At 59.2% G+C, this 12,228-nt stretch overlaps 1 protein-coding gene across 1 annotated transcript; it reads right to left on the minus strand.

Annotated features, from left to right (window-relative positions):
* Nucleotides 1-973: 973 nt before the first annotated feature.
* On the minus strand, nt 974-11,632 carry PCDH18 (protocadherin 18). Its single transcript, XM_038748601.1, has 4 exons — nt 8,817-11,632; nt 8,587-8,672; nt 8,286-8,449; nt 974-2,684 (listed from the first exon to the last, which is right to left on the minus strand). The coding sequence occupies exons 1-4, from the start codon at nt 11,328-11,330 to the stop codon at nt 2,032-2,034; spliced, it is 3,417 nt and encodes a 1,138-aa protein (XP_038604529.1). The 5' UTR covers nt 11,331-11,632; the 3' UTR covers nt 974-2,031.
* Between the last annotated feature and the right edge of the window lie 596 nt (nt 11,633-12,228).

Here is a 12,228-nt window from a genome sequence, read left to right on the forward strand (position 1 = left end):
CGCAAATAGGGTGGGCCACTTGGGTTTCTGTATTCGCCGGAAAAGACTCAGCATTTTGCATGTAGCTGAGATGTGGAGATTTGGGCCAAGTCTCTCTCCGACCATATATGATAACTGTAGTGTGTTGTCGGTCCTATCATCCAGCTGAGCAGGCTTGACTTTCCAGGGCACAGTCACCTTTTTGGTGTCAACTGAGTGCACGTTCTTACTGCACAACTTCAAGAGGTAGATACCGATCCCCATTCTGCCGCTCTTCCCGGATGCCGCTCTTCCTAGAGTTCAGGCCACCCAGGGGCTGGCGGCGTGTCCAGCGATGGGATCCTCTGGGAAGTGGCATCACCAGGCTCACCCCAGGGTCATTTAGTCTCTGAGGCAGTGGACACTCCCCAGGGCTCACCCGACACCTGAGAGTCAGTGCTGCTACCGCAGGGAGGGTTGGAGGCCCGAGAGGTCCGGCTGGAAACAAGGACTCCCGGCTGATCCTCGGCCCTTCCTTGGATAGCCCCACCCTCATAAAGAGGAAATGGATGACCAGGGGACTGGAGGGATCACATACCTGGTGGGCCGTGGGGGGAAGATGAGACTGAATTGCACAAGAGGGGTCACTATGATCTTGAGCCGTTGCGTTATTTCTTCTGGTTTAGGTGCTAGTCCCATCGTGAATACAACACTCACCCCCCTCCTCAAAGGAGACCAATTCTCACCCCTTCCTTCCCCCATTAGGCCTGACTGGACCTGCAGGGCAGGTTTTCTTCTCCCTGTGTGGTCATCGAGGGCTCCCGACTTTCCACTTGAAGCCCGAGGGCCAGGCCATAAGCGGCCTCCTCCGCGCCCACCAGCCCCAGCCGCCTGGGATGCTGCCTGGGATCGCTGGAGGTGGCGGAAGTGCCATCCCGAGGAAGGATTTCCCGGTGCTCCATTCCCTTTTTCCATTGAGACCCAAAACTACTGGTGGTACAATAATGACATTTTATTCATAATGATGACATTGCACTAGCAGTCATAAACGAGAGCAGAAAAATACTATTCCAAGAGGATCACCCCAGCCAGCCATGCAGGGTACTCAAGAAATCAATGAGAGAGAGCAGTCAGAAATGCAACAAAACAAGGCAGGACAGTGAAAGTACCACATGAGGTTCAAAACCAATCTCCTTGCCCGCGGAAGGAGAGAGAGATGAGCAGAGTCTGCAGGAGGACGGTGAACATCGACCGTAACCGTAAGAGGCTGGGGCTGATGGGGGGCCCGAGGTGGGATGGGTTCCTTATTTCCCGCACGTCACTGTGTCTCTGGCTCCACCGTTTTGAGCTGCGTGGATGCCACGTTGGGCCAAGAGGAAAAGCTGCCGTCCTGCCCCGTTACCCGCCAGAGGCCGTCGGTGACGCTGGCATGGTCTGGGTAACGAAGCCAAAGGGGGAGCCCAGCTGGGGTCTCGGTAGCGACCGCTCCATCCCGGAGGGGCTCCGGCCCTGGAATGGGGAAGCGGCTGGGCCGAGGACGGGTGAGGCGCCGCCTCGGCGGAAACAAGAGAAGGGGGCTCCTCGATTCCCGTCCTCTCCGCTTTCAGCCAGGAGGGCCGGGGCCGGGCCTTCGAACACTTAGTAACACAGGTTTGTCATGGGAGTACAAAAATAAAATTTATTTGTTAAATTACACATAAATATAAGGTACAAATGTATTTTTAAAATACAGTTTAGGATAACCACACTTGCATTGTGTACATATGAAAATACGGTATTTTGATATTCAACATACACAGACACATTTATGATAAATGTAACTCGTGGCCAGAGCCGGTTTGCGAGCGGCGCCCTCCGCCACGTCCCGGCGGGCAGACCCTGCCTACGGCCTGGTCGGTTGCGTCCAGGCTCCCGCGGGCCGACCTAGTCCGTGTCCCAGCTCTGAAGGACGGACCGTCCCGGAGCCCCGGTCGGTCGCACCCAGGTTGCGGTGGGCCGACCTCGGCCGAGCTCCGGTGGACAGACCCCGGCCGCGGCGGGCGGTGCGTCCCGGAGCCCGGGGGTGGCGGCGGCCTAGCTCTGCCGTGCTTCCTGGAGCAGCTTGTTGATCTCGGCCACCAGCTCGCTGGCGTCCATCAGTTCGTGCTGGCCTTCGCCCAGGTGGTTGAGAGCGTTGTCCAAGTCGTCCTCCTCATAGTTCTCGGGGATCTCCTCCATGGCCGGGAGCCATTTGGCCGCCGGCTGGCCGCTGGCGTGGGTCCCCGCGGCCGGCCCGGGGTTGCCAGCGGGATTCTGGAAGTGCGTGCTGGCCGCCCAGGCCGCCACACCCTGGGGGTACCCGGCAGGCTTGGCCAACAGGTGACCCTTGCGCCGCTCCAGCGAGTTGGGGCAGTCGGCCGTGCCGCCCGGAGGGTCGGCGTCTAAGGACGGGGGCAGCAGGCGCTGGAAGACACAGCTCATCTCGGCAAGCAGCGACGAGGGGCCCGGGTCCCCCCCGGCACTGTCGGCGTCCTTCCCGAAGGTGGAGAAGCTCCTCTTCTTGTCGCCGGGATCCCCAGCCTGCACGGCAGCGGCGGAGGTGGCGGGTGGCGACTCGGGCGGCGGCGGGAACTCCTCGCCCGGGATGAAGAGGTTGGTTCGGTAGTCCGAGGGGGACGGGAGAGGCGGCATCCAGCACTGGTCAGAGTGTCCGAGGACCCGGCATTCCTCCGTGCACAGTCGCATGGCTGCGGGGAGGGCAGGAGCAGATCCCCGAGTCCGTCAGTTGGCACCGACTCCCCATTTTCCCTCCTGAGCCCTTCTGCTCCCCCGGACTTCCCCACCGCCATGGATGACCCCGCTGTCTCTCAAGCCCACGAGCTTGGCATCATCCCGGACTCCTCTCTCTCCTTCGAGCCTCATATGCGGTCGGTTCCCAGATCCCGTCGGTTCTGTCTCCTCTCTGACCTCCCTGCCTCCGGCCTCTCCCTTCTAAAGTCCACACTTTGTCCTGCTGCCCGATTCGGTTTTCTCAACCCTCTTTCTGGACGTGTCTCCCCATTCTTCAGTGACCTCTGATGGTTGCCCATCCCACTGCTCATCGAAGGGAGACTTGTCACCATAGACCTTAAATGCCCTTTCGGTCATCTCCCTCTTCCCTTCCTCCGCTCCTCTCCACCAACAACACAGTCCACAGACTTCACTCCTCTAATATCATTCTACTCAGTATGTCTCACTCTTGTCTCTCTTGAAGTTGACCCCCTCGCTAAAAGCGCTCTCCACTCCCTAAAATTCTCTTCCCCCTTTATGTAGAACAGTGCACCACTCTCCCTATCTCCCAACTAAAATCCCATCTCCTCCAGGAAGCTTTCCCTGACTAACTATTTCTCCACCCCCTTCTCCCTCCCTTCTGCTTCATCTATGCACTTGGGTCTGTATTCCCTAAGCACTTTGACATTCACCCCACCTCCTATTCATTCATTCAGTCATATTTATTGAGCGCTTACTGTGTGCGGAGCACTGTACCAAGCGCTTGGGAAGTACAAGTTTGCTACATATAGAGACGGTCCCTACCCAACAGCAGGCTCACAGTCTAGAAGGGGGAGACAGACAACAAAACAAAACATATTAACAAAATAAAATGTGGTACATATCTGTACGCCTTGTCACTTCCCCTACCTGTGATTTATTTTCACATCTGTCTTCCCCGATAGACTGTGCACGGTGATTGAGTCAAGGGTCTTGTCTTATCCCAAGCACTTAGTACCCAGTAAGCTGTGATTGAATAACTGAAGTCTCTCTCAACCACCGTACAGCATTTTCTCTACTATTGATCGAAATGCTTGGGCCAGTGCAGCCTGTGAAGACCCAGTCCCTGACCTCATAGAGTTTACAATCTAGTGGCGGTAAGAGAAGAGCGTCTGTTTTTTGGAAAACAAACTGCAGGGGAGGGGAGCGCTCCCGGGCAGACCTGGCACCTGCCTGGAAAGTTCTCCGTTGGATTATTTTTAGTGCTTGTGCTATGTCTTGTCATGTAAGCAGCACGGCTTGGTGGAAAGAGCGCGGGCTTTGGAGTCAGAGGTCATGGGTTCAAATCCCGGCTCCGCCAATTGTCAGCTGTGTGACTCTGGGCAAGTCTATTAACTTCTCTGTGCCTCAGTTATCTCATCTGTAAAATGGGGATGAAGACTGTGAGCCCCCCGTGGGACACAGTCCCACACTTGTAACTTCCCCAGCGCTTAGAACAGTGCTTTACACATAGCCTGCACTTAATGAATGCCATTATTATTATTATGTAAGGTGGAGAGTTTGCCTGTGCTGGGAGAGCGTCTTCCCACTTGCTGATCCCCTTGATTTTGTGTTATTGGAGCTGGATCCACACGTACACACGGGGCCTGATTAGATTGTGCTATTTTCTGATCTTCCCCTGACTTGGGGGTTGATGCCAGAATGTAAAATTCCCTGTTATTACTACTGCTACCGATCAGTCGTATGTATTGAGTGCTTATTAGGTACACAGCACTGTACTTAGCACTTGGGAATGTACAGTACATCAGAATCGGCAGATGTTTTCTGCCCATAACAAGTTTACGGTTTCCAGGATTACTGCTACCGCTACTACTAAAGTTTGGAAATTGCATGGCCTAGTGGAAAGAACACAGGCTTGGAAGCCAGAGAGCCTGGCACCTAATCCCCGCTCTGCTCTTTTGTGTGACCTTGGTAAGTCACTTAACTTATCGGTAGCTCAGTTTCTTCACCAGTAAAATGTGGATTAAAAAACCTGTTCTCCCTCCTACTTGAACTGTGCGACCCGTGTGGGACAGGAATTGTGTCTGATCTGAATAACTAATAGTCAGCTGTGTGACTCTGGGCAAGTAACTTCACTTCTCTGTGCCTCAGTTACCTCATCTGTAAAATGGGGATTAAGACTGTGAGCCCGCCGTGGGGCAACCCGATCACCCTGTAACCTCCCCAGTGCTTAGAACAGTGCTTTGCACATAGTAAGCGCTTAATAAATGCCATTATTATTATTATTATTACCTTAGTGCTTAGAACACTGTTTAACACATAGTAAGTGCTTAACAAATAGTATAATTAATAATAAAAATTCTGGGATTTGTGAAACGTTTACCATGTGCCAGCTTGGCTCAATGAAAAGAGCACGGGCTTGGGATTCAGAGGTCATGGGTTCAAATCCCGTCTTCGCCAACTGTCAGCTGTGTTACCTTGGGCAAGTCACTTCACTTCTCTGTGGCTCAGTTACCACAACTGTAAAATGGGGATTAAGACTGTGAGCCCTGCGTGGGACAACCTGATCACCTTTCATTCATTCATTCATTCATTGTCGTATTTATTGAGCGCTTACTGTGTGCAGAGCACTGTACTAAGCGCTTGGGAAGTACAAGTTGGCATCATATAGAGACGGTCCCTACCCAACAGTGGGCTCACAGTCTAGAAGGGGGAGACAGAGAACAAAACCAAACATATTAACAAAATAAAATAAATAGAATAAATATGTACAAATATCTGTATCCTCCCCATTGCTTAGAACAGTGCTTTGCACATAGCAAGAGCTTAACAAATGCCACTATTATTATTATTATTATTATTATTATTATTATTATTATGTGCGAAGCACTGTAGTAATTGCTTGGGCAGCTACAAGAAAATCAGATCCCACATGGGCCTCACAGTCTGAGGTAGAACTGGTATTGAACTGGTCTCCCCCTTCTAGACTGTGAGCCCACTGTTGGGTAGGGACCGTCTCTATATGTTGCCAACTTGTACTTCCCAAGCGCTTAGTACAGTGCTCTGCACACAGTAAGCACTCAATAAATACGATTGAATGAACGAATCCCCATTCTGCAGATGAGGGAACTGAGGCACAGAGAAGTGAAGTGATTTGCCCAAGGGCACAAAGCAGATAGGTGGCAGAGCCTGGATTGGAATCCTGGGCCTTTCACTCCCAGGCCCGTATGCTCTTTTCCGCTAGGCCACGCTGCTTCTCTAGTATTTATTTAGTGGTAGTAATAATAATAGTAATTATTATTGTTACTACTATTACTACCACTACCACCTCCCCTGCTTTGTTCGGCTATTTCTTCCCTCTCCCTGAGCGCGATGCCAGCCGAGACACACCACGAGAGGAGCCGTGGTGGATCAGGAATGCTCGTCTTTCCTCCGGTGGCCCGTCTCCTCTTTTGGGAGCGGAACCCGTCGTTTGAAGGTGGAGCCTTGGAGTTGGGGTGGAGGGAGCCGGACGTCGGGCTGGTAAAAGACCCCTTGTCTGTTGCTGTGTCGGAAGGGCAGACTCGGGGAAGAGGAGGGGGAAATGACTTAGCAGTGCCCGGGGTTAAAGGAGAACGGGGAGTGGAGAGTTGGAAGAGAAATAACCGGAAAGGGAGGAGGGGCATAGAGGAACCACCTGCGTTGGGAACCGGACGGAGCATGGGAGAAGGGCTCTGAGGAAGGGGGATCGAAAGGGGGAAGAGTCACTTCTTCAACCCTTCTGCCTGTGAGCGTCTCATCATGGTGGGTGAATGGCAATGGCACATCTGGGTGAATCGTGGCCGCTACTCTACAGATGGAGAAACTGGAGCCCAGAAACAGAGCAGAGTTGGCAAAATGCCCTGCGGTTTCGGGTTTTGGCAACAAGGAGGGAAGAGAGAGGCGAGAGAGAGGAGTTGGGAGTTGGAAAATAGTTGCACAGAGGTGGGGGAGGAGGGAGGATTGAGGGGGAGGTGGGTCCATTGGAGGACATAGCGTGGGGTCCAGAGTCAGAGAAGGTGGTGAGCTTGGATACTCTGACAGTGCGATTCTCCCCAGTGCCAGGCCCGACGAGGCAGGAGTGGGAAGTGTTCTGGTGATCACGGAGAGGATCGATCATTTCCTCTGGGATTCTCTACCCTCTCCCAGTCCCCCCCAAGGAGCCCCAAGGCATCCCTCCCGTGCTTGTCCGCCTGCCAGGGGCCAGGGGTCGGGGACACGGATAGATCCCTTCACCTCTTTGTGTTTCAGGGTCCTCATCTGTAAGATGGGGAGACGTTAGCTGTTCTGTCTCTTGGGTCATGAGCCCCTCAAAGGAAGGGGGCTGTGTCCCCCTGGCATCTGGCCCCTAAGAAGCGATGGGTCGATTCTGGGTGGGTCAGAACAACAGCCGAGGCCAAGTGCCTTGCTAATCGTCTCCTCCGCTCACAGGGAGGGACTGGTCTGGGGAATAGACAACATCAATTACTGCACGCCAGAGTTGCGAACGAACCTGAAGAAAGCATCCTGCCAGCAGCGGGCCTCACCCTTCCCTCTGCAACGAGCCGCCTTAAGGCCCAGCTTGTCGCTATTTCAGTGATCTGCTTCCACCCCGCCACAGCCCCCGGCCCCTATTCCCCAGGCTTGTGGTCTGCCCGTGCTCCTCGGGCTTGTGGTCTAGGCTGCGTCTCCTCCGGGGAGCCCGCGCTACTGGGAAGCTGAATCCTGCAGGGCAGATCTTGTTACAGGAAATGCCCCAGCCAAATAGTAGCTCAGCTCACTTACAGGCGCTGCACAGAACTGGCTGAAAGGTTGAAATCCACAGGGAACGGTAAAGGTAGAACAGCAGGGAGGGGAGCTGCGGGGTGGGGAGTGTGTGTATGGTTTTTATTTATGTATGCTTTCATTCAATCGTATTTACTGAGCGCTTACTGTGTGCAGAGCACTGTATGTACGTGTTTTTGAGAAGTAGCATGGCCAAGGGGAAAGAGCACGGGCCTGGGAATCAGGGGACCCGAGTCCCCATCCTGTCTCCACCACTTGTCTGCTCTGAGACCTTGGGCAAGTCATTTCACTTCCCTGTGCCTTGGTTTCCTCGCCTGTAGGTACAGGGATTCTTCTAGACTGTGAGCCCATTGTTGCGTAGGGACTGCCTCTATATGTTGCCGACTTGCTCAAGCACTCAGTATAGTGCTCTGCACATAGTAAGTGCTCAATGAATATGACTGAATGAATAAATGAATGAATGCCTGTTCTCCCTCGTACTTAAACTGTGAGCCCTATCTGGGATATGGACTGTGTCTGACCTGATTAACTTGTATCTTCCCCGGGGCTTCTAGCAGTGCTTGACACATAGTAAACACTAAACATATACGGTCACGGTAATATTTAAGAGTCTGCTTGTGCCTGTGTTTCCGAGAGTGTGCAGGATATCTCTGGCCCAAACAGACACACACACGCACACTCTGAGCCCCACCTTTCCAGTGCACCCACCCCTGAAAAGCCCTGTTATACGGCACCCGTGGCCTCGCTCCATCCCCGATTTGAGGATGGAGCGGGGGTCAGAGAGCCGCCCCGCAAACCGGCACTTCCGGGCCGCTCACCTGTGGGAATTCTCCCGTCCGTGAGGAAGAGGTCGCTGAACCCTTCCCCGAGGAGCCTGTCGATGGGAGAGTCCCGACCTAGGTCGTAGTCGCTGTCTCCGGCCTCGCTGTCACCGCGGCCGCTGTCTTTGAGGCTGAACTTGTCCATGTCCTGCAGGGCGTACCTGGAAACGGCAGAGCGGAGATGCAGAGTCATGGGGGCTGACCAGACGCCGCAGGGAGGCCTGGGCACAGGCCCCCGTCCAAGCCGGGGGGCGGGAAGGGGCGGAAGTCAGGGGACAGAGCCGATAAGTTTTCCCACCTGTAGCTTCGGGAGTACTTGTTGCCTCGGAAGCTGGGTCTCGGCTGGTACTGGCCCTGGTGGAGCATGGCGAAGAGCTGGGACACCTGCGGGTGACAGTAGCGGGCGGCACTGACTCCCCCCGCCCCTTCCCCCCCTCATGTAGCGGAAGAGTCCCGAGACCCGTGCAAATTCGGGAACGCCGAGGGATGGGGAGGTGCCGGGCAGGGCAGTGCAGGGGGCCCACTCACCTCCACCGCGGGCGTAGCGTGTGTCAGGTCCAGGGAGAAACGGTCCGGCCCGTGGCCCGAGGAAACGGTCCCCAGGCTGTTGAGGGACTGGTGGCTGTGGTGGCCGGGCGCCCCGCTGCCGCGGCCCAGCGGGCCTCTCTCCAGCCTCGGGGAGGTGGAGGGGGAGGGCCGGTGCTGAGATCGGATGGGCAGGGTGCCGTTGACGGTGGGCACCAGGGTGATGTCACCCTTGTGGATCTGCCGGGCCGGCCTCTTGGGGTGCTGCTGGTAGGTGGACTCGGCCACGCGGCAGTTGTAGGACCGCGTGTCTTTCTTGTCGCGGTTGCATCTGGTGGCGAACAGGACCATGGCCCCGAGCAGCAGGGCGCAGACGGCCCCAAGGGACACGATGATCAGCAGCGAGGCGTCGGGCGGGGCGGGGCTGGCCGAGTTCCCCGCGGCGCCGGCCGGCCCCTCGGCCCCTTGGGCCACGGAGCAGTGCAGGAGGGCCCGGGCGTGGAGGGGCGGGCGGCCGTGGTCGTAGACCAACACCCGGAGCTCACGGCCGGCGGGAGGCAGGGAGGCCGCGCTCACGTTGACGTACAGGTCGCAGAGGTCCGGGTCCAGGAAGAAGGCGGCGTCATCGTTGCCTGCCTCGATGGAGCAGCCGAGCCGGGCGTTGGCCCCAGCGTCCCGGTCCACGGCCCGGACGCCCACCAGCCGGTAGCCGGGCCCGGCGCCGCGGGGGATGGGGACGTGGGCCGTGCCGTTGCGCAGCGGCGGGGCCACGATGATCGGGGCGTTGTCGTTCTCGTCCACGACGGCGAGGACGACGGTGACGTTGGTGCCGAGCCCCCGCGGCTCGCCCCCGTCCCGCGCCTCCACGACGAAGACGATCTCCCCGACCTCCTCGCGGTCGAAGGGCCGCAGCGCGTAGAGGGCCCCGTTGGCCGGATCGACGGTGACGAAGGCGGCCAGGGGCCGGCCGGCGACCGAGCCGTCCGGGATGGCGTAGGTGACGCGGCCGTTGGGGCCCAGGTCCGGGTCGGTGGCCGCGACGGAGTCCAGGTAGGCCCCCGGGGCGTTGTTCTCGGACACGGCCAGCTCGTAGCGGCTCCGCTGGAAGCGGGGCGCGTTGTCGTTGACGTCGCCCACTCGGACGGTGAAGCGGCGGGTGGCCGAGAGGCCCGGCGTCCCGTGGTCCTCGGCCACCAGCGTCAGGCTGTACTCGTCCCGCTCCTCCCGATCCAGGGTGGCGTTGGTCAGGACCAGATAGTTGTCCTCGTAGGTCCGGTGGAGGCGAAAGCGCCCGTGCCCGTGCAGCCTGCAGGCCACCTGGCCGTTGGGGCCCGAGTCGGCGTCCCGGACGCGGACCAGGGCCACGAAGGTGTCGACGGGGTCGCCCTCGGACACGTGGGCGGCCTCCTCGCGGCCGGGGCCCATGAGGTTGAGGTCGATCTCGGGGCTGTTGTCATTGACGTCGGCCACCTGGACGCTGACCTTGCAGTGCGCCGGGATGGAATTGGGGCCCAGGTCCTGGGCCTGCACGCCGATCTCGTAGGAGGCCACGGCCTCGAAGTCCAGGGGCCGGGCCAGGGTCAGCAGCCCCCGCCGGGGGTCGACGCGGAAGGTCTCGGCCACGGCGGGGGCCACGTGGCCGCTGAAGGCGTACACCACCTGGCCGTTGGGCCCCAGGTCCGGGTCGGTGGCGTTCAAGTCCAGGAGCAGGGTCCCCACGGGGGCGTCCTCGGCCAGCCGGACTGTGTAGGCGGGCCGCTCGAAGGCCGGGCTGTTGTCGTTGGAGTCGGACACGCTGACGGACAGCAGGGCCGAGCCGGTGCGGGGCGGCGTCCCCCGGTCCGAGGCGGTCAGCCGCAGCTGGTAGCTGGCCGTGCGCTCGCGGTCCAGCTCCCGGGCCACCACCAGCTCGGCGAAGGCGGCCCCGTCGGCCGCCCGGGTGCGCACCTCCAGGCCGAAGGCGTCGTTGGCGGCCAGCGCGTAGCCGTGCAGGCCGTTGTCGCCCACGTCCGGGTCGGCGGCCCCGTCCAGCGGGATGCGGGTGCCCACGGCGGCGCTCTCGGAGATCTCGATGGGGATGAGCGGGCGGGCGAACTGGGGCGCGTGGTCGTTGATGTCCAGCACCTCCACCTCCACGTGGAAGAGCTGCAGGTGGTCGGTGGGCAGCGTGATCACGTCGAACTGGATGGAGCAGTTGGGCTGGGCCGGGCAGAGCTGCTCGCGGTCCACGCGGGCCGCCACGCGGATGTCGCCCGTGTCCTCCCGCACGCTCAGCAGCGGCGGCGCGCTGCCCCGCTGCATGGCCCGGAACCTCACGGAGCCCGGACTGGGCAGCCGCGCCAGCACGTCCCCGGCGTCCTCCCACAGCCGGCCGACCACCGTGCCCACCCGCTGCTCCTCGTACAGCCGGTAGCGCAGGTTCCTGCCCAGAGCCCCCGCGCCCAGGCTGGCCAGCAGGACGAGGAGCGGGGCGGGCGGGCCCGCGGGGAGCCCCCCGCCACGGGCCGCCAGCCTCATGGCCCCCTCGGTGCCGGCGAAGGAAGAGGAGGAGGAGGGAACGGGAAGAGCGGCGGCTTCACACCTCAGGCTGGAGGGACGGTGAGTCCGGAGCCCGCCCTCGGACTGGCTGCGGAGGCTCCCCTGCGCTGCCCGGGCGCCGTGCGGGCCAGTCGGCGGTGACTTGGGGGACGGCCGTCCCCCGGTCCCATCGGCGGCCCCGCTCCGCACCTGCAGCCCACGCGCTGGGCAGCCGGCCCGGCCGGCCCCGCACCACGGCTCCGCGTTCTCCGAACAATTCCGCGCTCTTCCTCCGCTCCGTGCTCCGCGCTCTCTCTTCTGCCCGCTCCACTCACTCTCCCCTCCCTGCTCCGCTGTCCGCGCTCTCTCCTCTCCGCACTCCGTTCTCCGCTCCTTCTCCGGTCAACTTGGCTCCGAGAGAGACAAAGCTGCGGGCTGGCGGGGGGCCCCCTGCTCCCACCCAATCAGCAGCCTCCCAAATCAAAGCCAGGGAGCTGGAGGAGGGAATCGAGGTGCAGCTCGCCCTCCTCCTCCTCCTCCTCCTCTTTCTCCTTTCCCTGCCTCCCTCCCTCCCAACTCCCCTCTTCCTCCTTTCCCTCTGCCCTCCCTTATTATCTTCACTCCGCCTCCACACTTTCTTTCCCCACCCCCTCCCCTTCTCTCCTCCTCCTCCTCCCCCCACTTCCCCCCCAGTCTCTCCCCTCCTCCCCTCTGCTCCACTGTCTCCACTCCTCCTTCACCATCCCCCTCCTCCCTCCTTTCCTTCCTCTTCCCACTCCTCTCCTTCCATCCGACCTCCTCTTCCCGTGCCCTCGCTCCCCACCGTTCCGCGCCTTTGCTTTCCCTCCCCCCCATCTCCTCCTAACCACATTACTTTCTCTTGCTGAGTTTGCCATAA

This window comes from Tachyglossus aculeatus, chromosome 6 (genome assembly GCF_015852505.1).
Source record: "Tachyglossus aculeatus isolate mTacAcu1 chromosome 6, mTacAcu1.pri, whole genome shotgun sequence".
Taxonomy (NCBI): Eukaryota; Metazoa; Chordata; class Mammalia; order Monotremata; family Tachyglossidae; genus Tachyglossus; species Tachyglossus aculeatus.

Coding starts and splice junctions, on each gene's coding strand:
- PCDH18 (XM_038748601.1), bottom strand. CDS start 11,330: ATGAGGCTGGCGGCCCGTGGCGGGGGGCTCCCCGCGGGCCCGCCCGCC. Junction 8,450..8,586: donor AAGTACTCCCGAAGCTACAG/GTGGGAAAACTT, acceptor TGCCGTTTCCAG/GTACGCCCTGCAGGACATGG. Junction 2,685..8,285: donor GGACGGGAGAATTCCCACAG/GTGAGCGGCCCG, acceptor CCCTCCCCGCAG/CCATGCGACTGTGCACGGAG.